The sequence below is a fragment of the Castor canadensis genome, chromosome 2 (assembly GCF_047511655.1).
Source record: "Castor canadensis chromosome 2, mCasCan1.hap1v2, whole genome shotgun sequence".
Lineage (NCBI taxonomy): Eukaryota > Metazoa > Chordata > Mammalia > Rodentia > Castoridae > Castor > Castor canadensis.
Genome location: NC_133387.1, coordinates 51543629 through 51570742, shown reverse-complemented (window position 1 = coordinate 51570742; position 27114 = coordinate 51543629). Strand labels below are relative to the sequence as shown.

At 35.7% G+C, this 27114-nt stretch overlaps 1 protein-coding gene across 5 annotated transcripts in view; it reads left to right on the top strand.

The window, feature by feature from the left end:
* Positions 1-27114, top strand: part of Cdk14 (cyclin dependent kinase 14) — a 593051-nt gene that overhangs the window by 464613 nt on the left and 101324 nt on the right. For all 5 annotated transcript variants that reach the window (XM_074064778.1, XM_074064777.1, XM_074064779.1 and 2 more), the window contains one exon: positions 25701-25840. In XM_074064778.1, coding sequence (XP_073920879.1) covers positions 25701-25840 — 140 coding nt within the window. The remainder of the gene's footprint in view (positions 1-25700; positions 25841-27114) is intronic.

The window sequence follows — 27114 nt, the reverse complement described above, 5'->3', positions numbered from 1 at the left end:
AGCTGACTCCTCTTCTTGCCAATCAACACATCTGTAGGTAAGTCCATGACCTAACTCTCTTCTCTCTTGCCACATTTATTCATATTTTTTCCTTTTCTCTTTTTTTAGTACCTGGGTTTGAACTCATGACCTCATCCTTGCTAGGCAGGTGCTCTATCACTTGAGCTGTGCCCCCATCCTTTTTTGCTTCTACTTATTTTTTTTTTTCCTGGCTAGGTCTCAGATTTTTACCTGGGGTAAGCCATGGTCTCCCTACTTATGCCTCTCAGATGCTGGAAATACAGGCACGTACCATTACCTCCTTCTTATTGATTGAGATGGGGGAGGGGGCCCACTAATTTGGTTTTGCCCAGTGCTGATCTTTAACTGTGATCTTCCTGATTTCCATCTCTCAGGGTAGCTAGGATTAGAGGTATACACCACCATGCCCAATCTACATTCATTGATTTTCTTTTCTCCTCCTCCTCCTCCTCCTCCTCCTCCTCCCCCCCCCTTTTCTTTCATCTTCTTTCAGTGGTACTAACATTTGAACTCAGGGCCTCACACTTGCTAGGCAGGCACTCTACCAACTTGAGCCATACCCCAATTTTCTTAATCCAGTCTCTACTGTTCATCTAAAGAGCAAATACTCCCAGTGTACAAACTGCATAATTCCTTTAAGAAAATTTAGCAGTTTCTAGAAGCTGCATTAAATTTTTTAAGGACATAGAACAGCACTGTCTAATAGATCTTTGTGCATGGATGGAAGTGTTCTGGACCTTCACTTTCTAATATGGTAGCCTCTAGCCATGTGCAACAATTGTTGAATAATTTAAAATGTGGCTAGTGCAATGGAGGAACTGAATTTTTTGTCATTTAATTTTTTGCTAATTTAAATTTAATCACATGTGGCTAATGGCTACTAAATTTGGCAATCAGGCTAGAGTATGACTTCTGGTCAGTTTGAGGCAAATGATTCGCCTGAGTATATTATGAGGTAGATTGGGTTTTTCAGCTAAAAAACTACTAGCTAGGTTTTTCTTTTCTCATGTATTTCTTTCCCAGATAGTTGTAGACTTAAATCCAAATCCTCTGACTCTGCTCCAGGATTTACTTTCTTTCAGAACATCTGAGAGATTTTCATATTTCAAATTCTTCAATTTTGTTGAATACTGAACATATTTCTCTGGGGCATCCAGAGCGGAGTTTCAAAGCATGGCTTCTCAGCGTGGCTGTGTGGGTGCTGGCTGTTTCATAGGCCAAGCTCTGTCACCATTTATGTCTGCTTTTCCTAAATATAAAACACAACCTAGAACATGTGCTGAAATGCACCAAACTGCACACAAGCTTGACACATGTTAGCATATTTCCTGAATAAATTGTGTGTGTGTGTGTGTGTGTGTGTGTGTGTGAGAGAGAGAGAGAGAGAGAGAGAGAGAGAGAGAGAGAGAGAGAGAGAAGGAGGGAGAGAGAGAGAAACAGCTATTTACATTGACTACAAATGAAGCCTGTGGATGTATTGTCTATTTTGAGATGACCTCAATGTACTTTTGAAAATTTTCATGTAAGTTTCCAAGTAATCTGATAAAATGTTCTTTTCTTTCACTTTTTAAAACACTTGCATACATATAAGCTGCAAATGCATGTCTCCAATTTTCTATATTACACTGATACTGTTGGCTGTAAGACAGATTGTTTTATATATGTCATGTCACCAGCTTCTGACTCATGCTAAGGATGTGCCTGAAAATGCTCAGACCTACATTTAACTAGAAATTACTAGTCAGTGGACCCCAGATGATAGTAAATAAGCAGGTTTTTAATTCCATTCATATCTTACTTCAGTTGTAAAGACAGAAGCAGTGCTCAAAAAGATAAACAACTCTAGCATTCATGCTCATCTTTAAGCCGTGGACATGGGTGATGGCACATTTTATACAAATTATTTTATAGAAAGAATCTGATGTGAAGTTAGTCAGGAATAAAGGAATGTGTGATTTGAAATTGTGCTCACTTTCAAAGATAGCCTCAGACTACTCTATGCTCACCATCCAGCCACTCTTTGTAGCTCCCACACCCCCAGACTCACAGCCTCCTCCACATCACAGACAAATGCAAGGCAGGTGGATAGATTATTCTTTAGGCAACTGACCTCTTTGACAACCCTAGGTGTTCCCTCACAAGGCATGAGAGAGAGAAGTGTAGAGAGAACATGAACGTTTTGTGATGGCCTTTAGGACTGGGCTCCCATGCACAAATTCAGTTCCTTGCCATTTTAAGATTGCTAGGCTTTCCGTTAATGGACATGCAAGCTATCTGCAGAGAAATTGTTCTCCTGAAGTCTCTGTGATGTGCAACCTATTTCTGGATTGTGAGCAGCCATTTGCAAATGCAATCACTTTAGACAATTTGATAATAGTAATGTGTAGGTTCACATAAGGTACGAGGAGAAAATAAAGACAAGGGCTTGGAAGTAGGAGAACACGAGGTATCACGTCTTAGCTCTTCTTCATCACATAGGATTGGAATTCACCCTCTAGATTTGTTGTTAAAAATGAATAATCATAAATTATTCATTCATAGTCAGGCATTGTGGCTCACCTCTGTAATCCCAGCTATGTGGGAGGTAGAGATTGGGAAGGATCGCAGTTCCAGGTCAACCTGATCAAAAAGTTAGCAAGGACACATCTCAACCAATAAAGTTGGGTGTTGCAGCACGTTCCTGACATCCCAGTCATGTAGGAGGCATAAATAGGAAGCTCATGGTCCAGGCCAGTCTAGGCAAAAACATGAAACACTATTTGAAAAAATAACCTTAAAGTAAAAAAGGGCTGAGGGCATGGCTCAAGTGTTAGAGCACTTGCCTAGCAAGCATGAGGCCCCGATTTCAAATGCCAGTATGTGTGTATGTATATGTGTACATGATATATATACATATGTGTGTATGTGAATATAATTCATATATGTAATTCATTCACAATCTAATGTAGGAGGAAATTACATCTTTTCAAGTATATTTATGATATATTTTCTCCAAATATTTAAAAATCTCTCCTCTGATGGGTTCTCATATTAACAGCATACATCACAGAGTAGGAAGATTATTGCCCAGATTTTGAACCACAAAAACAAAACACAACAAATATGTTTTTTATACTAATTTTAGCATCTGCCACATAAGACATCACAGTATTATCACCCCAGTTGCAGCACAGTTGATCTGACTTTTAGTAGCTAATCAGTCTTATACTGTGAAACTCTGAGAGCCCTGGTTCAGATGTTTGTAATTCACTCTTATTTGGAGGCCATTTGAGCACAAGGGCTGGGAAGAAGAAAGGAGGAATGAAGATTCCCCCATTAGAGGACATGCATTTAAATGGTTGTCTTGACCAATCTGGATTTGAGGTCCCTGTTAGTCAAGAGAAGATAAAGTCGTATTAGACTGAGATAGCCAGGGAAGTAGAAACCAATCTAAGCAACTCATAAAATGAAGACTTTGAATATTTAGAAAAAGGAGTGAAGGGGAGATTGGCAGAGAAGTGAATATACTTTAGTAGGTAACACAGTAAAACACAGTTACAAAGCCTTAACATTTGGAGGCAGATTCCGAACATTCTGTTCAAGAGAATGTCTCCCCACTTTAAGAGGTGCAAGATAATATTGAGAACATTTTTACTTAAGATACTCATTGTGCTTTTATTTTAGTGAGTGTTTTTAAAATGATGAGATCTTTTATGTATAAGTTCACTCCTGACCTCAATCCTTCTAACTATTCTTTTTTTCCCCCTGAATTACAACTCTTTGAATGAGGTGTCTGTTACTAAAGGGTTTTTAGAGGTGTATTCTGATGTGAAAAGGAAGATTGCAGTCCTAAAAGGATTATTTTTACTGAATTTAGTACTGGCAGTAGAGTTTTTTGCATGTGTAAATATAATGGAGAAGTAGTATTAAAACAAACAGCTGTGTTTGTCCATGGAACACATGGCTGTGCTAGCTGACATGCCAAATGCGTTGTCTGTATTAGCTCATTTAATCCTGAAAACAACTCTCAAATATTTTTTCTCATAGAAACATTCCAGCTCCTCTTAGGAATTTTATTTTCCTGTCTTCAATTATTTTACAGCCTCAAGAACATATCTATAAAATAATCTCCTTTAGAATATTATATAAAGCAGGGCTGAGACTAGGGTTTAGACAAATAAGGCACTCCCATTGGGTTCTGAATTTCTCAATGGTCAAGATACATAACATTTTAATGTTGTATTTTTAAAATCAAAACATAGTTTCAGCATTTTCTGCTTTCTCCATCAAACTACGTATCCTTGGATAGCACCATTCCCTGAATCCACAGCCTCCTCTTCAGAAACACCAGTACTGATGGGGTTATAAGAACAAGGCTCTTAAGACTGAACAACAATATTGAACCATGTTGGAGGCTCTAACAGTATCGTGGGCACATTCCTGGCATTTGATTTGTAGTTCTGGGAGCTTGGGAATGCACATCAGGATCCCTGCTCTCCTAGACCTCACCCTCTACAGTAGTGAAGACAGTAGACAACTAATAAACTAGGTAAGTTCAGAGCGTGAGAAGTACATTGCCCCACCGAGAGCATTGTGATTAAAGGAAGAACGTTGGCAGATAAGAGTATAGTAAGCGTGGGGAAAGCGAGAGGAGAGGACAGTGGACAGTGGGGAGAGAGACCAAGCAGGGAATGGCCTGGTGGGCTTCAGTTTCAGATTTTACTTTACTTTTACCAGCAAACCTGGGATATTATGTTTTTCACTTAGTAATTTTACTCCTTCATGTTTCTCTTGAAACAAATCAACCAAGTAAAACGCTCGTTGCCCAGAAATTCTCATTACTCAGTTGTAGGTTCAGTTTTTAAAAAGAGTTGGCACCATTTTAACAAAAACTAAGGGAATGAAGATACAGGTTTAATACATCATGGCTCATGAACCCAGAGGAATATTACACAGCAATGTCAGGATAGTATTACAAAGACTAAAGTTAGGAAATTCTTCATGTACTTCCTAAAATGAGTAGAACAAGTAATTGTATGCACACAAACATAACTATTATCATGTCTTTGAAGTATAACTGAAATGTTATGAATGAAAATAGTTGTGTTAATAGAATTTTGAGTGCTTGTATTTCTGCTTTTCAAAAATCATCTTTAAATGTCATTTTAATAAGAAAAACATGTTAATTAGTTTCTATTTAGAGTTCTGTTTAGGGTGATGACAGAATTTTGGAAATAGATAATGATAATGGTTGTGTGATATTTTGGTCCTAATTAATGCCACTGAATTGGATACTTAAATATAGTAAAAATACAATATTTAGGTTTCATGTATATGTGTGTGTGTTTACCTACAATTTAAAAAAACTAGATATCGTCTATAATTATCAATGTGGTCAGCACCTCCAGAATGGCTCCCAATTATCCCATCCTCTAGTCTTAGCACTTTTTGCCTCTCCCACATTATACCAGGGTTGATCATGGTGACCAATAGCATACAGCGGAAGTAATTGCATTTTAGTTCCATGGTTAGCTTGTAAAAGTTACGTCTCCCTTGGACTCTGGCTTGACTCTTTCTGTTCATTGACTCTGGGAAGCCAGCAAACATGTCATGTGGCCAGTCCTATAGAGGCCCGCCTGGTGAGGAACTAAGGCTTTCCAGCAACAGCGTTATGACTAAGCCACCATGGAACTAGATCTACCAGGCTCAGTCAAGTTTCAAATGATCATAATTTTTTCTTCAGTAGAGAGAAAGTGAAAAGCTAATATAACATCAGTATGGACTTGCATCAAACTTCCAGGAGTTTAAGGAGAGTTTTTTACATTCAATTTGTGGAAAGAAAACTTTATCATATGAAAAAATGCATGTTGTTATTAAAAATACAAAGAACTAAAATTATGTCTTTGTTCTGACCTCTACACAGAAGTAAATGTATCTTTTTTGGATATATATTTTAATTATATTATTGCTGTAATGGGATTATATTGTGACATTTACAAAAGTTCTTACAATAGATCATAGTTGAATTCACCCTGTCCATCATTCCTCTTTATTCCTTCCTCTCCCTAGTAAACGTATTTAATTAATAAAAATTAATTGTCTCTGGATGACAATCTTTCTTTCATCCACTCAGGATTTTCTGAATGTTCTAGAGTGATCATGTCTTGCTTTTACAATGAGAAAAAAAGCAAGGCATAAGGAGAGCTTTCAGATGAGACAATGTAGAGAAGTGAGCAGCAGTGTCAAGGCCCGAAGAGCGTGCTCTGCTTCTCACTTGCTCTGTGACCAGGGCCACATTGCTCCTCCTCCCTGAGCCTCAGCTCCCCTATCTGCAAGGTGGAATAAGAATGGTCACTCCATGGGCTGAGAATGTAGAATAAAGAAGAGCTATGTGAAAAGCCTCTAGCACATAGTAACTGTTCAGTAAATGTTTCCTTCTCTCTTTGAATGCCTTAACACGAGGGTTCCATCTCCTAGATGGTCATGTTTTGTGTGATAATGGTGGTAGAGGATCAGATAGTTCAACAGATTGTTGGTTCAGTGTGCATTGTGGGAGACACTGTGTGACAGGGAAGACTGACAGGAGAATCCTTGTGGGAGCAACAAGGATTAAAAAAGAGATTTTTACATTTTTTTACAACAATCAGGCCCTTTTATAGAAGACATCTATTTTTTTATTAGATATAAGCACAGTTTCTCTTTACACCAAAGTGAAATCATCTACTCTCAAATTCCACATGCAACTGTCATAAGATTAAGAATCAACATGGGTCATAACACGTGTACACGAAAGCAATGCTAGGAATATTTCTGTATAGCTATCCTCAACTCAACTAGCAAAAACGCTTTGTCTTCTTTATTAGGCTTGTCTCTTTTCTTCAACAAAATTAGTGATAAAGGCAGAACAGGACCTGCCTGGAACTGATGGGGGAAGAAAGGAGAGGGTGGAAAAGGGGGGAAGAGGGGAGAGGGTGGGAAAGGGGGGAAGGGGGGAGAAATGACCCAAACAATGTATGCACATGTGAATAAAAGAATAAAAAAAAAAAGAAGTTTAAGAAAAAAAAAGAGTGAAGTGAAGTGAAAAAAAAAGAAAACTGAAACTTGAGTCCACAGAAAATGAATTTTTCATTTATTTGAGCTTAACTTCAATAATCCATGGCTTGTGGCCTAACTTCTTGTCTTTCATCATTTTTTAAATGGGAACAATATTTTTGGTGACCTTCTCCAATCCTAGCCATGTACTAGCTTTAATATTCAAGATGATGATGCTTTTAAAAAAAATGTGGGGAAACATCTCTTCCATACCAGCATAGAGGACTCAACTGTATTTTTTTCCCTTAAAAATGAAAATATTCCTTTTTGCACTTTTCTTATTATCTTGGATAATGTCCAGTCTGTCAGGAAATAAACAAGTGAAGAAAGTTCTGTGGAATGTTAACTGTGCTTCAATTTTTCTTCCTTTTATCATGCCCCAAGATTCACCAAAGTTGATATAAATTCACCATGCCTTCTTTAAAAAGCGGAACAGCAAGGCATTCTTCCTGTAGGAGTCAGACTGTAAAAGGTTATTTCCTTTTACTTCATTTGGTTTAAGCTTGTAAAAAGCATTAAGTGAAAAATCTGATATATTTGTTAGGGCATTTATTGCATTACTGAGTTATATTTTCAGTTCTCAGTGAAAGGTTTATTGAGAAAATAAACTTTGAAGAGGTTTTGTTCAGGACTAAAGGTATTTTTTTTTCTTCTCTTTTGCTAAAATAATATCACACAAAATGATGCCTTTCAGGTGCTATTTTTAGCACTGTTTATAGTGGAAGGACACACTGTTCCATTCTGGTGAAGCAGACATCAGCCTTCCAAAACTTCCCTCTGATGATGAGATCTGTGATTTCTATATGATTTCAGAATAACAAATGCTATGAAGCTACCACTTCCATGAACTGTGTACCATAATACAGATGCATCAATAAGTTAAACTTTTTACAGTGAAAATGTTTTTCACACTGTCCATGTAATTTGGACTAAATATTTATTACTATTTATCTGAAATGAGCTATTTGTATTAATATGGATCGATTTAAACTCTCGATTCAATCTCTTAGCATCAAAAAATGAAAATTATCCATTTTGGGTAAAATAGTGCTTTCATCAACCACTTTGAAGTCATAAAAATTGGATAATTTTTATTTCTAAATAACACAGATTTAACATTCACTAACAATTTACTTCTTCACTATTGATTTTCCTTAAAACATTTTAAGAATTGGTAAAATAAGTTTTGGTAGAAAAATACAGTTCTGTGAAGTAGGAAAGGGCTATTGATTACATCCTGATCTGTATCCAGAAGGTGCAAAGGTTGTGAGTCACCTGGCATCCTTGAGGTAAAATGGAATTCCACACGGGCAGGGGCATGCAGTTATGAAGGTCTTGAGCTTATGTGACTGGATATAAACTATAAATTAAATAACTGGATATAAACTGTTAAATAATGGTATAAACTGTAAATTAAATAACTGAATTGGAAATCAATTCTTTTGAATGCACATCTTGGGGTTTTAAGGATATTCTACACTAACTTCAAAGTTTAAAATTTTCAATTAAATATTCTATAGACTTTACGCTTCTGATTACAGGGATAATTATTATTGTAAATGTATTGTTATTTTCTTTGAATGAAATAAAATTTATCTATCTTTTTCTACCATGTCCTTCACTTAGAGGATTACAAAGCTAACTATTAGTGCCTTTTCTACTTTTATCTGCACTGTTAAGTACTTTTAAAAATCACAGAATATGCAGGGGGGAGAAATGAACCAGCCTTGTATGCACATATGAATAATAAAAGAAAAATGAAAAAATAAATAAATAAATAAATAAAAATAAAAATCACAGAATCACACAATAACTGGCCTACAAAATGTAGGACTCTTTTCTAAAACATAACTGAGATACAAGTATATTGCCTAACAGGTTTGTACCATCTTATTTTTTTTAATTAATTTGAAAATATTAATTTGGTACGCTCTGACAAATTATAGTACAGTTTTAAAAATTATAATATTTAGGCATGTAAAATTATAGGATAAGTACACATGGATGCTTTCTTTATATGTATATTATACACTATTAAAAAGTGAAACTTCACAGCTCAAAAAAGTTATCACCACCCCTTGGCATCTGAGAATTGGGAAGGAAATAAAGTATAATCTCTGTAAGAAACGTAGTGAAGTAGTTCTCTGATTCTTTCCTGACAGCAGGTAGAGTGGGAACGTGGTCAACTTTTGTGGTGGTGAAGTGTAAAGACATTTAAATACACAAGAGCTCCTTTAAAAGAATATAGCAAGACGTTTACTTATAATTCATTTTGTCATGAATATTTTATAATCATATGACTACATTAATACATTTATGAAATGCAAATAAAAAAATAATACCATGTTAGCTCATGAGCTGAACTAGTATAATTATGTCATAAGTCAGTTCACTTTTTGTTCGATTTTACAATGAACTTAAGCATTTTTCCAGGGGAAACATTAGCTAATAAAATCAAGGCTGCTAAATTTGAGGTGAATATCAAGCTAATCTCTGAAATTCAATGCAAGAATTTAACATTAACCTTTTTCTGACCCACTTTTTGGCATTTTAGAATAACTTTACTAATCTCAATGTGAATATTTTCAAAAACATGATTCATACAGACCCTGCTGAGGGCTCCTCAGTACTTTCTGTACTTTTCACCAAGTAGAGCTGAGTGGAAGAGTCACAGTGCACTAAGTCAGGGTTGGGTCTGAAGGGGAGGCCTAGCAGTGTATATTTGTATCCCTGGCTGTGGGGATTATTCTTGTCTGTGTTAAGACTGGACTGTCTCTACTGTCTATTAACTATATGACATTAAAGTTGTTAAGACTATAGAATGAATAGTCTCTATAGCAATAGAGATCAGAATTCAAGGAAGAAAAAGAAATACAGAAAAATGTATAACCCAATTACCTCTTTGCCATCTGAGTGATATACAGCTTGCTATGTGCACATTTTAGCAGTAAATTCTAGGCCTGGCATGCAGTAGACATTAAGATTTAAGAGTTGGAAGTCTGGATTCTCTCCATTTTATAAATATGACTCTTTGATCATCTGGATCAAATAAAATAATATATGTGAAACATGTCACAAGCTATAGAGCTACTACAATACTATTAGCATTCTAGAACATTGGTAGTCAGGTGAACTCATTATGGGAACAAGTGTTTGCCAGGGAGATTGTAGCATTAAACAATGGCATTAGAATTTCTAAAAGAATAGGAATTGAGTAATTTTCTATGCACTAAAAACCACAATCTATTTATGGAAACTAATGTAAAAATGTTATCTATTTACCTTGAGGGAAGGAATCTCATTAATTTTTAACAAATTTTTACAAGAAGAACATTGACAAAGGACAACTCAGTGTTAAACAACTTTCTGTCTTCATAATTAATGTGACCAGGACTCTTGCCTCTCATTTCATTGCACAGCCTGGTATCCAGGGTTGAGAAGTCCTCTGCACAGGCCTATAGTTTTCTTTATATTAGTCTTTATTTTTTCAAGGGTTTATTCCAATATAGGAATTCCGTAATGTTATGCTTGACCAATTACTGTCCCTCTTTGCAAGTTGAATAAATTTAATGTTAACTTTCCAAAAATAAGTCTCTTTTTCAAAATGGAAAGGAGTCTTACAACCATAATAAGTCAAAAGCTTTGGTAAAAAGGTGGTTATGTGGACATTTTGCTTTTGAGTTGTGGATAAGACAGAGTGCTGCATTTGACAGTTCTGTTCAGTATTGTTAAAGAAAATGGACAGACTGTTCTTTACCGGTGAGTGGACTGGTTCAAAAGTCCCCCAAATTACTTTTAAGGAGCCAGGTGTCTAACCCAGTGGCCAGTATTCATGTTGGCATCTTTGTCACAGAGTTGACAAATGCAGTGTCAAATAGAAGGATCTAGGCCTTCTAGCTTTGCTCCGTGGAGAGTGTGTGGTGAGCATATCAGAGCATCAAGACCTTCCACATCACTCCAGGTTGCTCCGCTTCCAACTTACAAGAGACAAAGCATACTATTGCACTTCAAACACAGGCTCACTGTCTATGTAATTCTATACCAGCACTGTAGAGAATGCAAGTAAGGAGTGTTCTAGAACTTCTTGTTCCTTGTTTCTTACTTTTAAGCTTTTACATGGAAATTAATATATTGGTTGAATGTTCTAGTAACTAAGTTAAACTTACTATATTTCTACTCTTTGTATCTAGCTTTCATAAACTAAAGCATTAATAAAGGCTAGAGAAGATTTTTATATAGCTACTTAAAAGTCAACCTTAGAAACAAAATGTAACTTCCCTTACATGTTCTATAAGCAGCTCTTTCATCAGTTGTAGAGGGGCTCTTTTGGAACCATAGTATAAAACAAAAGTCAAAAACATGCATTACTACATTATAAAGTAACTTTGAAAAGACAAGGACCAATTTCCTTCCCACTTGCAAAAACAAAATTATATCCTTCCAGGGATGTATATTTTGAAGAGATTCTTTAAGGATCAGGTCTTGAAAAGAAATGTTTTTATTAAAAAAATGATAGTTTACTTTTAAAATTATTATTTCTCATGTAAGATGAAATCTCCACAGGAATAACTTCTATTGAAATACTCAGCCTTGAAGCAAACATTCAGTCATTCAGCAAATGTTTCTCATTTTTCACCAGGAACCATGCCTTCCAGGAAATAGCCCTCTTCACCTTGCCATTGCCAGTAGCCCTCTTCTTCCTGTTTTTTTGCACCATCAGTTTCATCATCTATTTTCCATTCTCTCATCTCAACTTTGGCAGTCTTCTTTAGTCTGACAAAAGATTCTGGGTTTTCTTTGCTCTCTTAATGTTTTCAGGAAGACTAAGAATTTTAGGTGTGCTTCTGACAAGTAGAGAGAGACAAAAGGTACGTTTGTTCTTTTCATTGGTGGCAGGGAAGAGATTCTGCAGGTCAGTCTTTGCAGGCCAGTAAATCTGTATTAACCCTCTTGCCTGTAGTTTTGAGTCACCTGAAAATGCCTGTTGTCTACCCTTCTAGATCAAGATGTAGATCCATCCAAAAAGATTGTCTAGCCCTCCTTTATTAACCCCTCTCACTCTTCCAGACTTAGACAAATACTGATCAATTTCCTGTTTCTATAATTTTGGCTTTTCTAGAATGCTGTATACATACATACATATATATACATATATATATGTATATATACACATATGAATATGCACACAAATATGTATACATGTGCACACACCCATGGAAAGAGAGTGTGTGCCTTTAGCTTTTTCATTAAAGAGAATGCATTTGAGATATATGTGAGAATTGTATGCTGGCCTGGGGCTATAGCTCAGTGGCACAGTGCTTGCCTAGAATGCATGAGGCTCACCAAAAGAATAAAAGTTGTTTGGTGAAAGAACAGTACTCTGACTCAACTTCAGATGGCTTATTTTTGAGGCTAAACAGAGGGAACTTAACAGAATTAGTTGAGAGAGATAACAGAGATGAGGAAACAACAACAATTGAGTTATTCCAGGAATAAAAATCTAAAAGTTACAACTGTAGATGATTTTTTATCAACCAATTAAATTGTGTAGAGTATAAATATGTACCTGTAGTGGGAAAAAAAACTCTTTACTACCACTAAACCTCACCTGCAATGCTAGATAAAAGCTCATCCTTTCAGATGCACAGCAGAACCAACAAGAAAATAAGTAAAATCTCCATAGGGTCAAGAATGAAAAAGGAAAGGATATCAAAGGGATGCAGTTGTCCTGGAACTGTTATGTACTAGGAATATGAAAGCAAAGGTCTAGGCCTGAGAAAGTTAGGACACAGGAATTGAAATTCTCCAGATTGAAGACCCTCATAGCACAGCAATAGTCTTCAGTAATATAAGTCAGCTTCAGAAATGGGCTGCACTAAAAAGAAAATCTGCTTCCAGCAAAGAGAGAATATAAGAATTGTTTGTGCCAGCCTTTCCTCTAAGTGGGAATGAAAAATTCTTCCCAGAGAATTCCTCTGAGATTGCCTTAAATTTACACATTTTGCAGAGTCTTGGAAGCCAACAGCAGGAACTTAGAGTGCTTACCTCTTAAAAGAGTCCCAGGGCTCTTGGAAGAAGTAAAAGAAAATTTCCTATGGAGAAACACATTTAGTCCAGCTCCTCTAAATTCCCACAGATCAACTTTAACTAAGGATTCACTTACAATCCAGAATTATAAAGCAATTAGAAAAAATTATTGGGACTGAGAATCAGTAGCAAAAGTAATAAAATTGAACTGTACACCCACCCAGAACTTCAGTTGGGAATTATTAAACATATTACTATGTACAAAATGTTTAGAAACAAAAGATCAAATGAAAAACTATCAAAACTCAAACAGGGAAAACAGTATAGTAGTTACAAGTGATGAAAAAATTAGTTGAAATAGAAGATAGCTCAGGAGGCAGAGATTAGGAGGATTGTGGTTCAAAGCCAGCCCAGGCAAATAGTTCATGAGACCCTATCTCAAAAAAACCTATCACAGCAAAAGAACTAGTGGAGTGGCTCAAGGTATATGCCTTGAGTTCAAACCCCTGTACTGCAAAAGAAAAAAAAAAAAAGATAGCTCTGAGGTAATTATTGAAATGGGAACAGCAGGACTAACAGGTGCAAAGTTTGAACGAGTGAATAAAGTCATCAAAAGTCTAATGGGACGGCATTGCATTAGCATTGCAAAATGAGCCAATTGGTGAAAGAGAATATTCAAAGGGCAATGACCAGGGTATTTTTCTCTAGAGTTGATGAAGTACATGAAACCTCAAATTCAGAAAACACAATGAATACTAAGCAGGGTCAATAAAAAGAATGCATACATTGCTATTTTAGAACTTAGGAGGGGAAGAGCAAAACTAAAAGGCAGCAGCAACTAGAAGTCTGTGGAATGATATCTTGGGAGGATGAAGGGAACATACTTTGAACCTGGTTATGAAATTATAATACCCAACCAAATTATTATCCCATACTAAAACAAAACAGAATTTACCACTCAATGATCCTCAGAGAAAGAACCTCTATGGTTTGTATTTTTTAAAAAAATCTGGGAAGAGATGTCTAAAACATGAGAAGAAAGGTGATTTAATGAATTACTAAACATAGGTAAATAAGTAATAATAAATAGTAGCAACAATAATAGTGTCTACAAAGAAAGCAGAAAAAAACCCTCTAGCCAGTGCTGCCCCTCTCTTGTGCTACAATCCAATGTTCTCCCTCCCAACTCCTCTTTCTGTCTCTTCTCATTCACTCTCTCCCCCATCTTTGCCTCCCCCTCCTATACTTCCCCAATCTGTTACCACACTACCCCTCCCTACTATACACTCACCACCCACTGACTAGCCTACTTTATCAACTGTATACAACCCCAGCACCCTACAACCCCTAACACAAGTACCCTCCACTACAACAACAAAAATACACCCAAACATGTACAAGGGCCACAAAACCCAGCATCCCCCATACCTTCCCCTCCCACCCCATTTCTTGCCCTCAGCTTTTTTAGTGCCACCTTTACAATTACCCAAATTTCTATATCTAGCCTAATAAACATTAACCCCCCCAACTCCTACTGTTTATAGATATTATCACAAAGGGGTTTTATATATAATATGTAAACAACTGGTCTGGCATTGAGCCTGTGAGTTTGTTATTGATAAATTACACCTCCAGGCCAGGGACAGAAAGAGCACATCAATCTAGTTAACAACCAAATCAGTCACACAAAAAAATTAAATCAAGGGAAAGAAAACATGCAATTAAACTGGTAAACTAGCCTAGCAAGAGTATAGTTGCACAGCACCAAGTGGAGCAATGAGAAGAAGAAGAAGGGATGGAAAACACACTCCTCAAAAAAATAATTCAATAGAGGATTCAGTGGGAAATGAAGAAAGTGTATACCCAGTTCCTGACGCCAACAAAACAATGATAAATGTTACTAAGGAGTCCAGTGACACCCACAAAAAAACCCTCAAAGAGGAAATCTTGGAATAAATCACTGAGAAGTTCATGGAGAAGATATTAGATATGGTTAACCAGAATGTACACGATGCACTCAAGAAATTTCAAGACACCAAAAATAAAGAACATGAGAAGACACAGAAACAAATAAATGAACTCAGAGAGGACTTGAACAAACACCAAACTGAAACAAAGGACACTATAAAAAAAAAGATATATAAATTAAAGAAGACAACACAAAATATAAAAGAATCTTTGAACAAAGACATGGAAAACCTCAGAAAAAAGAATCAAACAGAAGGCCTGAAAATAAAAAGTTCCTTTGGTCAGCAAAAAACACAGTGGAAGGTCACTCCAGCAGACTAGAATAAGTGGAAGACAGAATCTTAGAGCTTAAAGATAAAATACAAGTTAAAGAAAAAATCAGAAGAACTCTTAGGCAAACAACTCAAGAGCTGTGAAAGGAATATACACAAATTCAGCAACTCCATCACAAGACCAAATCTGAGAATCAAGGACATTGAAGAAGGAGAAGATGTGCAAGCCAAAGGGATATGTAATATATTCAATAAAATAGTAACAGAAAATTTCCCAACTCTCAAGAAAGTTTTTCCCATTCAGGTACAGAAAGCCTCCAGGACACCAAACAGATTTGACCAAAATAGAACCTCTCCACAGCATATTATCGTTAAAACAATAAGCACAGACAAAGAAAAAATATTGAAGGCTGTAAGAGAGAAAAAGCAAATAAAGTATAAAGGTAAACCCATCAAAATAACCTTAAAAGCAAGAAGGGCATGGAGTGAGGTATTTCAGACACTGAATGAAAATAATTTCACCCCCAGGATATGCTACCCAGGAAAACAATCATTCAGAATTAATGGAGTGATAAAAGACTTCCCTGATAAATAGAAACTAAAACAATACATGACCACCAAGCCACCACTACAGAAGATTCTACAAGGAATTCTGCACACAGAAGATGAAAGCAAACAAAATCATGAGAGGATGGGAAGTATTAAACCACAGGAGAAGAAAAGACAAGCAATCAGAGAGTAGCATTGATTCACCTGCACACAATCAAATCCTTAACAAAAACAACTAAATGGCAGGAATCACCACATATCTTTCAATATTAACACTGAATGTCAATGGGCTCAACTGCCCCATTAAAAGACACCATCTGGCAAACTGCATTAAAAAGGAAGTTCCAACAATCTGTTGTTTCCAGGTGACCCACCTTAATGACATAAATAAACACTGGCTTAGGGTGAAAGGCTGGAAGAAGGTTTACCAAGCCAGTGACTGCTGAAAACAGGCAGGAGTAGCAATAATTGAATCAGACAAAGCAGACTTCAAACTTACATTGGTCAACAATTGGTCAGACAAAGAAGGACACTTCATACTAATAAAAGGGGCAATACATCAAAAAGAAATAACAATTATCAACCTATATGCACCTAATTTCATCAAACATACCCTAAAGGACTTAAAAACACATATAGACTACAACACAGTGGTAGTGGATGACTTTAATACCCACCTATCACCAGTAGATAGGTCATCCAAACAAAAATCAACAAAGAAATCCTAGACTTACATAACACCATAGACCAAATGGACTTAACTGATGTCTAAGGACTGTTTCATCTGGCAACAGCACAATATACATTCTTCTCAGCAGCCCATGGAATTTTCTCCAAAATAGATCATATCTTAGGGCACAAAGCAAGCCTCACCAAATAGAAAAAAAATAGAAATAACCCCCTGCACAATGCAATAAAACTAGAACTCAACAACAAAAGCAACAACAGAACATACGCAAACAATTGGAAGCTGCATAGCACATTGCTCAACAATCAGTGGCTCATAGAAGAAATAAGAGAGGAAATCAAAATCTTCCTGGAATTTAATGAAAATGAATATACAACCTGTCAGAACCTATGGAACGTAACAAAGGCAGTCCTAAGAGGAAAATTTATATCCATGAGTGCATCTATTAAAAGGTCAGAAAAATCTCAAATAAATGATCTAATGCTATATCTCAAGCTCCTAGAAAAACAAGAACAAGCAAAACCCAAAACACACAGAAGGAAAGAAATAATAAAAATAAAGACCAGAATTAATGAAATAGAGACCAGAAAACTGTACAAAGAATCAATGACACAAGAATCTGGTTCTTTGAAAAACTAAAGATTGACAAGCCCCTGGCAAATCTGACTAAAGTGAGGAAGGAAAAGACCCAAATTAGTAAAATCAGAAAAGAAAAAGGGGAGATAACAACAAACACCAAGGAAATCCAGGGAATCATCAGAGACTACTTTGAAAACCTAATTGGAAAATCTTGAAGAAATGGACAAATTTCTAGATACTTATAGCCATCCAAAACTGAACCAAAAGGATATTAACCACCTAAATAAATCTATAACACATAATGAAATTGAAGCAGCAATAAAGAGTCTCCCAAAAAACAAAAGTCCAGGATCTGACAGATTCTCTGCTAAATTGTACCAGACCTTTAAAGCAGAACTAATACCAACACTCCTTAAATTTTCCATGAACTAGAAAGGGCAGGAACACTGCCTAACTCATTATATGAAGCCAGTATTACACTCATCCTAAAACCAGACAAGGACGCATCTAAAAAGGAGAACTACAGGCCAATCTCCTTAATGAACATTGATATAAAATAATAGCAAACCAAATCCAACAACATAACAGAAAATTCATTCACCACAACCAAGTCAGCTTCATCCCAGGGATGCAGGGATGGTTCAACATGCACAAATCAATAAATGTAATACAGCACATTAATAGAAGCAAAGACAAAAACCACTTGATCATCTCAATAGATGCAAGAAAAGCCTTCTATAAGATACAACAACATTTCATGATAAAAAGCTTTAAGGAAATCAGGAATAGAAGGAATGTACCTCAATATTATAAAGGCTACATATGACAGACATATAGTCAACATCATACTTAATGGGGGAAAACTGAAATCATTTCCCCTAATGTCAGGAACAAGACAAGGGCACCCAGTCTTGCCACTCCTATTCAACATAGTCCTGGGATTCCTAACCAGAAAAATAAGGCAAGAAGAATACAAATAGGTAAAGAAATAATCAAAACTATCCCTATTTTCAGATGACATGATCTTATACCTTAAAGACCTCCCCCTCAAAAAAAATCCACCTAAAAACTCCCAGACACCATAAACAGCTTCAGCAGTGTGCAGGATACAAAATCAACTTAAAAAAATCAGTAGTCTTTCTAGATACCAACAATGAACAAATTGAGAAGAAATATAAGAAAACAATTCTATTTACAGTAGCCTCAAAAAAATCAAATAGCTAGAAACAAACTTAACAAAGGATGTAAATGACCTCTACAAGGAGAATTACAAACATTGAAGAAAGAGATCAAAGAAGGCTACAGAAGGTGGAAAGATCTCCCATGATCATGGATTGACAGAATCAACATAGTAAAAATGGCTATACTGCCAAAAGCAATCTACATGTTTAATGCAATTCCCATCAAAATCCCAATGACATTCATCACAGAGGTTAAAAAATCTACCCTAAAGTTCATTTGGAAACACAAAAGACCACAAATTGCCAAGGCAATTCTCAGCAAAAAGAACAATGCTGGAGGTATCACAATACCTGACTTCAAACTATACTACAGAGCCATAGCAATAAAACTAGCATGGTACTAGCACAAAAACAGATATGAAGACCAGTGGAACAGAATAGAGGACTCAGATATGAATCCATGCAGGTACACCCACCTTATTTTTGACAAAGGTGCCAAAAACATACGATGGAGAGAAAAGGCAGCCTCTTCAACAAATGTTACTTGAAAAAGTGGTTATCTGCCTGCAGGGCACTGAAATAAGATCCATGCTTGTCACCCTGTACTGGTATCAACTCAAAGTAGATTAAAGACCTTAATTTCAAACCCGAAACATCAAAGTTAGTACCTGAAAGAGTGGGGAATACTCTATAACCAATAGGTGTATAGGCAAGAACTTCCTCAGTAGATCTCAAGTGGGCCAGCAAATAAGAGAATGGATTGACAAATGGACTACATGAAATTAAAAAGCTTCTGCACAACATAGAAATGGTCTCTAAATTGAAGAGACCACCCACAGAATGGGAGAAAATCTTTGCTAGCTATACATCATATAAGGGACTGATTACCAAAATATACAGGGTGTTCAAAAAACTAAACTCCCAAAATTAATGAACCAATAAAGAAGTGGGCAACTGAACTAAACAGAACTTTTTCAAAAGAAGAAGTCCAAATGACCAAAAAACACATGAAAAAAATGCTCACTATCCCTGGCCATAAAGGAAATGCAAATCAAAACCACACTAAGATTCCACCTCACCCCTGTTAGGATAGCTATCATCAAGAACACCACCAATAAGGATGCAGAAGTACACTGCTGGTGGGAATGTAAACTCATACAACCACTTTGGAAAACAATATGGAGGCTTCTTAAAAACTAAACATAGATCTGCCATATGGTCCAGCAACACTACTCCTAAGGATATACCTGAAGGAATACGACTGAGGTTATTACAAAGGCACCTTCATGCCCATGTTTATTGAAGCACTATTCACAATAGCCAAGCTATGGAAACAGCCAAGATGCCCCACTACCGACGAATGGATTAAGAAAATGTGGTGTTTATACACAATGGAATTTTACTCGGCCACAAAGAAGAATGAAATTTTGTCATTCACAAGTAAATGGATGGAACTGGAGAATATCATCTTAAGCAAAGTTAGCCAGGCTCAGAAGGCCAAAAATCCCATGTTCTCTCATATGCAGATTATATTCTTAAAACAAATGCAGTAATATTATTTGAAACGGGTAACACACTAAGGGGAGAACACATAGGAGGAATAGGGAAAGGGAAGGAAACCTAAAACTTTAACGTGGTTGATGTGCTCACTGTTGAGGAACAAATAAAGTAACCTTAAACTGGCAGAGGCCACTATGGGAAGGGGACCAGGAAGTAGCGAAGAGGTCTGTTAGAGATGAACCAATGTGGGTTGCAATACACAAGTGCATGGAAGCAATGCTAGGAATCTCTCTGTATAGCTATCTTTATGTCAAACTAGCAAATATGCTATGTCTTATTATCTCTTATGTTTTTTCTTCAATAAAATTGGAGAACAAGAGAGCAGAACAGGTTCTGATTGGAAGTGGGGATAGGGAGGTGGCCTAAATAATGTATACATATGTAAATAAATGTAAAAATGATAAAATTTAAATAAAAAAATAATAGCACATAATGTGTTTCTTTAAAAACATAGAACATAGAAATAAAGTGTTGCACAATAATATAAAAGACGAGAGTAGTATCTTTAGAATTAAAATATTCTGATATTCTTGAATTGTTTGGTAGGAAAGTGAAAATAAAATTTGACTATATACTTTAATAGTCAAAGTTAAATGTTTAAAAGTTAAGGGGTAGGCTAGGGATGGAACTCAGTGGTAGAGTGTTTGCCTAGAATACACAGAGACCTGGGTTTGATCCCTAGTGCTGCGATGAAAAAAAGAAAAGAAAAGCAAGGAGTCATTCACTTGAAGAGCTGAGGGTGAAGGTATAAATTGTGAGAGTTTCTTCTGGTATCTTTTACTATAAAAAGCACTAAGCCAATCTGCCCCCAAGAGAGGTCACTATTAATCGCAATTTGGGCAATTCTTTAAAAGTGTTCTTGGTCACACATTTGTGAGGTGCCTGAAGGCCAGCAGAGATCATTGCCAGACACATATGCATGACTTGTTACTATCCCACCAAGAAGCTCCAATGGAAGGATTGAATTAAAATCAGGAAGGCATTTTACTAGAGTTCTGACCTAGATGGGTAAACCTGGGGGAACTTCCTTTCTATTACCTTATTCCTGGATGAAAGAATTGCTGCTCATGACAAAGTCCATTTCACTTCCTATTACTCCAACTTCATACTCAAAGCACTGAGAATTTCAAATGCAGTTTATTGAAGTTTCCTTACATCATTTCTGTATTCTATATTCAAATCATCTTGATTCTTAATCCTATTGAGTGTTCTTTAACTAGCATGACCTGAATGAACCAGTCGTCTCTTGTGAAATCATATGCAGGATAGTCCAACTAATGTGACCTTAAATAGTGAGACTATAACACTGCTCTCCTGAGGAGGAAGGCATCCTGATTGTGGATTAACCATTTGATCAGACTTGATGACTGGTTATGTCTTATAAAGATGAAGTTTCTTGAAGGACCTGGTTGTTGTATTGCTATCCATGGATTGCAGGTCTTGGAAGAACTAATATTTGTAGCCCAAGCATTAATTGAAGATGGAATAAAATATGAAGGTTCTGTAAAATTCAGACGATTAAAGTAGAATGGAACTTAACTTTTGTATTTGAAGAAATAGTGTCTTAAAACTCAGCTGCACTTCATACACACGGGTAGTTGTAAAAAAAAAATATTACAGTCACTGAAACTGTAAAACTGGACTGTCTGGTGCTATTGCCTTAGGAACAGAACTTAAGACTGGACCAAGCTTATCATACATATTAGCTGATATGAAGGCTTAATGAATTTAACGTTAAGTGTAACAAAGTTTCCACTTGCATGTTGTTTTACCAGGCCTCAATCTTGACAAAATTGCAACTTCTGTGTTTGGATTGTGATCAACCTGTTTGGACACTGAGCAAAAGATGCTTACTGTCCAGCAATTAAGATATGCTTACCATTTGTGTGAACTGACAATTCCTGAAAGCATGCAGTATTATTATATCTTCTTCACATATATTCCCATGCCAGACTCTTACCAATATATGAGAAATGTAGAGCGATTGGGTGCCAAAATACTGAGGAAGAATACTTGTATGTTTTTATTAGCATAAGGAATTAAAATCCCAAGAGCTATGAACAATAGTCTAGACCTTTGTTGTTTAATCCTTCAGTTATTTCAGATATTGGTTGTAGGGCCCACAAGGCTATTTGTCTGCTACTTTAAGTTTGTATCTTCCACACTTCAAACAGTATACATCAGATTTGTGTAATCCTTAATTTTGTTGGGGTTTGTCCAAGTCTTATGATGACCTCTTAATGTCTTTCTATAAATTTTATCTTGTACTGGAATGAAAATTTCCATTTTGAAAATCACAAACTGAAAAGTTTGTGTAAAATCCACATTGTGTAGAAGCACATATCTTTAATGTCTCCACACAAAGATGAAGTTCGTGTTTGTATTGTAGGTTATAACTTGAAAGAAAGAGCCAAAGAAAGAGTTGGAGTGGGCTATTAAGTATTTTTAGAAAAATGTGTTTGCCTTTTGCAGTGTGTATGAATTTTAATTTTGTAAATGTTTTTTAAAGGTAGACATGCTTTGTGGTTTTAGCTAAATCATAAAAACTTGAAAATTTCTGTAATAGTTGTTCACCAACTATTTTTGTTAGAAGGGTGATTTTTTTCTTTCTTTTCCAAATATCTCTTGCAAAAAAAGAAGTGAATTGCTGCTAATGAATTAAGAAGACATTTAATATTTTATATGCCTGTTGAGCAGTATAACTTAATATTTGCATGTAAAAAAACTTACTAAAAGAGCTTAAACATCTAAGAAAATTATGAAACTAAAAAATAAATTAAAGGAAAAAGAAAAGTTAAAGGTAACCACTAAGTACATGGAAGTAAAGTGAAATATAATATGTCATCTCTAAAGTAGAAGATGAAATTCATTGATTTGCAAAGCTTAACTTAAAAGAAGATAGGAAAAGGAAAACAAAAGCAAAGGAAGAATGGGAAATTAAGCTGATGGCAGTAATTCCAAATACATCAGAAATAACAAAATGTAAATGGAGTAAACGTCCTCCTTAGAAGACAAGGATTGTTTGGATAAAAACTAAGCCCAGCTATGTAATATATATGAAAGAAACACTTGCAGAATAAAAAATCATTATTAAAAGTAAGGAGGTGACAAAAGGGGTACCTGGGGTCATTAATTTGGTGGAAAAAAACAATGAATGTTAGCTTAGAAAGTTGTATTAAAGATAGAAAATGTAAAGATTAAATACTCACTTTGCCAGGAAATTATAACAGTGCTAGACTGTTACATATTTAATTACCCAGCCTCACAAATACATAAAACCAAAACTGATGGACTTACAAGGAAAGATTGAAAAAGTGCACCACCATAATGAAAGATCAAAAACAACAACAGTTATTCTAACAATTTGATTGTAAACTTATGGCCTCAGATACAACTTCTAATCATGATATTATACACATAGTCCCCAAAGTGTCGTATTTCATACAACTTAGATGGACTCAAAAAGTGGTTCTAAGGACTGGTGGCATGGCTCAAGTGTTAACAAGTGCAAGGTCCTGAGTTCAAACCCCAGTACTGCCCCAAAAAAGTGGTCTATTAATGAAAAACACTGATATTGAAAATGCATGTAGAGAATTGGAATAAAATTGGTTCTTGAAATGTGGGTGAGGAAATAGTAAAATTTCTAAACTAAAATTTTTAAATATTTGTATATAAGCTTAATAGCACAAAATTTGATTATTAAAATTTAGTCAATTTGGGTGGGAGAAATGAGGCTCTTATATTGGTGAATTTCTTGTATTCGGGTGTATTAATTATATCTAAAGATCAACAATCTGTGCTAAAGCAAAGATACAGCTATAAATATTTATAACTCATCAAACAAATAAAACCATGCTTCAAGTATAATTCATGGTGTGTTGGAGCTGGAGGAACTACAGGCACATATGGTTCACCATCCTTGTTCCATAGATGAAAACCCTAAAATAAAAAATAGTATGTGCTACTTTGTGTTTCATGTGCTTATAGTCATGAGTTTAGTGTTACTTGCATACCAAGTATTACAGCCATCTTCTCTTCCTGCACATGCAACATACACAGTACAGTTTGGATACTTAACAATATTCTTTTTTCTTTTTAACTATTTATTTAAACATTTAAAAATTGTGCTAGGCCTAAAGCTCAGATCTACTTCCAATCTGGCTTTGTTGTTCTGTCAAAGCTATATAAAATTGATACACATATACTATACATGATTATACATATATATTAACTATACTTTCAACTTAAATGCAACTTTTACCACAAAGTGTATCATCTCAAATTGCATTTGATTTTTAAAAATATAAATGAAAAGTTTATCATCAAGAAAGTCTTAAGAAGAAGAAATAACATTATAAACGGCCCTAGGCCCTTTTATAGGGGAGAAAAAAAAACTGATGAATTTTGAGAGTTCTTCCTTTTCCTATAGACAAATTTTTCTGTGCCAGCCATTTAAAATCAATCCATTAATTGTTGGTGCAAAAATAGCCATGTCAGCAGCCAGACACTGAATGTAGTTCTGAGACCTTCACATAGGAAGATTTAGAGAGGTCTCTTAGATTGGTTGTGTAGAGTAAGGTCTTCTTTGCTTTTCTCTACATTACTTCCTTTCCTCTTCTTCAATCCTGACTGCCCTCCCTCCCCGTAAAAAAATTTAAATTAATATTAACTGCTGCTTAAGGAGAATTGTGTTGGTCATTGAGAAAAAAAATGTGGGTTTTTAGAGGAGGAAGGTTGCTTGGTGGGGCATTTTTGCCAATTATTTGCTAATTGTGTGTTTAATACCTTCAAGGCTTTTAAAACAAACTCTCAAAAGTGACTTTCCCCCATACCTCTTCCTGCCTCTTTTGTGGAATTTCAGGGATCCCTGACTAAGACTTGTTAGAGAACAGGATTGCTACTTTAGTGATCACCACCATCTCTGACTCCTCCTAACTTCCCATGCTATCTAATGGGGACCATTAACTTCTGGGTGAAATGTGAAAAGTGTCTGACACATGTTCAACTATCCAGAAATGGTGGGCAGTATTAGGAATACTCTTATTATCAGTATTATGTTAACTATCCATATTTGATTGCTCTGAGCAGAAAAAGAGATTTCATGAAAAGCAAGATTGGGCTACACTGAGCATTGCTGCTACCCATTTCAAAGCTTATACCACATGAAAGACTTGATTTCCATCCTATTTTTTGATAATCTCAACTCACATACTTTTTTACCTACTGTAAAATTGAATTGATTCAGCCCTACATCATTTCAGCTTATCCCCTTTGTTTGAACCTTGTACGTTAATATTATGATGGTTGGCATTTGACAGTGAAGTTGTTTCAATTTTATATTCAGTGCAAAAAAATATAAATTCTTAGAAAAAGTAATTGTAGTAACTAGAGACTTTAATTACACTTGTATTCTAATTCTTCTAATTATTTGGTACTAATTTCATGTAAATGCATCCAGATGTGAATGCAGTGTGAAGATTCTATAAATAAATGCTGGCAACTATTTGGTAGTCTTCTGAAATTTTCTACTTCTGGACTTAGTTTTATCCTTTCTGAAAGTATCCAGCCTTTGCTCATAGTAGAAACATTTTGAATCAATGATACTAGGGTATCAGACATTTTAAGAACCAATGTAAATTCTGCTTGTTTACTTTCAGCAGGTAACCTAAGTTGTTTTCCTCACCACAAATAAATTGAAGTACAGAAAAATTATATGAGCCTATGTCTTACTTAGTAGATTTTCTTCTTTAGCCTGATTTCTTTCTCTTTTGCTTGTGTTTTTAGGCTCAGCTATGTGAATCATGCAGAGGATCTGGCTTCTAAGCTCCTGCAGTGTTCCCCAAAGAACAGGCTATCTGCACAGGCCGCCTTGAGCCATGAGTATTTCAGTGACCTGCCCCCGCGGCTATGGGAACTGACCGATAGTGAGTACTACACTCCTGCAATATGCAATCAAATCATTTTACCATCTGTATGGAATGTGCATGTGTGCACGAACATAAGATTATGTATTATGCACGTGTGCACATTACATATGTGTGTTTGTGCATGGTGGGGGAAGAAAAAGAGAAAGAGTGAGTCACATGTATATATATTCAGTGGAATCCTGCCATTCAGTTGCTAGCTTACCAGACACAGTAAGAAAATGGATTCCTTTTTTGCTATCTCTACTCTGCAGTCTGCAGCTGTGTGTCTTTGTATTTGATTATGTGTGTGTCCAAAAAATGATCTGAGCAGTCATAAAGGAAAAGGAAAATATGATTTACATATTTAGTGCTTTATGCATCCAGTACTATTTTAACTGGCTACAGTACACAGAGGAAAAATGATTAATTTCTGTTTGATTCTCAGAGACCATCTTGGTTGTAACAATAACCTTAAAAAGGACTGCTATGCAGTTTGCTGAAGAACAGAATTGGCAATTGGCTAATGCACTGAATTGACATGTAATTCATTTTAACTACACAGGCTCTTGGTATTCAAACAGACAGCTCTTCTCTGGATCTTTTAAAACAAAACACATTCCTGGGTGGGTTTCTGTTTTGTTTTTACAGAAGTGTTCATATTTACACAGGCTTTTTCAATTATATTTTAAATATTTGGGAAGGATTTATGACTGGGAGGATCTCAGCTTTCTTCCCAAGTGTGAAACCAAATTCTTGTGAAATTTTGCAAAACACTATTGCAGTAGAAATATTTTCATTCAGTGGCAATACATTCTTTCCAAATACCCATTAGAGATATTTCTTCTCATAGTCTTTTCTGATTGCTTTTAAAAATAACACTGCATATATCCATAAATATTTATATTGTTTATTAGTCCTTCTGCATATATCATTTACAATAGACACAAAGTTATTTCCTTTGTCTCTTGGATTCTAGGCTTTCCAGCCCCCATTGCAGTATGGATTTTCCTTAGCAATAATTCTTTATTTAATAATTCTTTATTTTGGAAGTAAATCACAAGTAACAGCTCCTCTTGAATATTCCTACCCTAAATATTTTTTGATATCCTATACTTACTTCAAACTACTTTTGCCCTAAAGTGATCACAGAAATATCAATAATCTACTGATCTCTTTATGCTTAGCAAATCCTTATTAACATTTCATGTATTCCCAGCCCACATTTACTCTATATCCTGCCCACTTCCTTTCTAAAAGTCTACCCACTGATCATTATTACATTTATCCCCAAT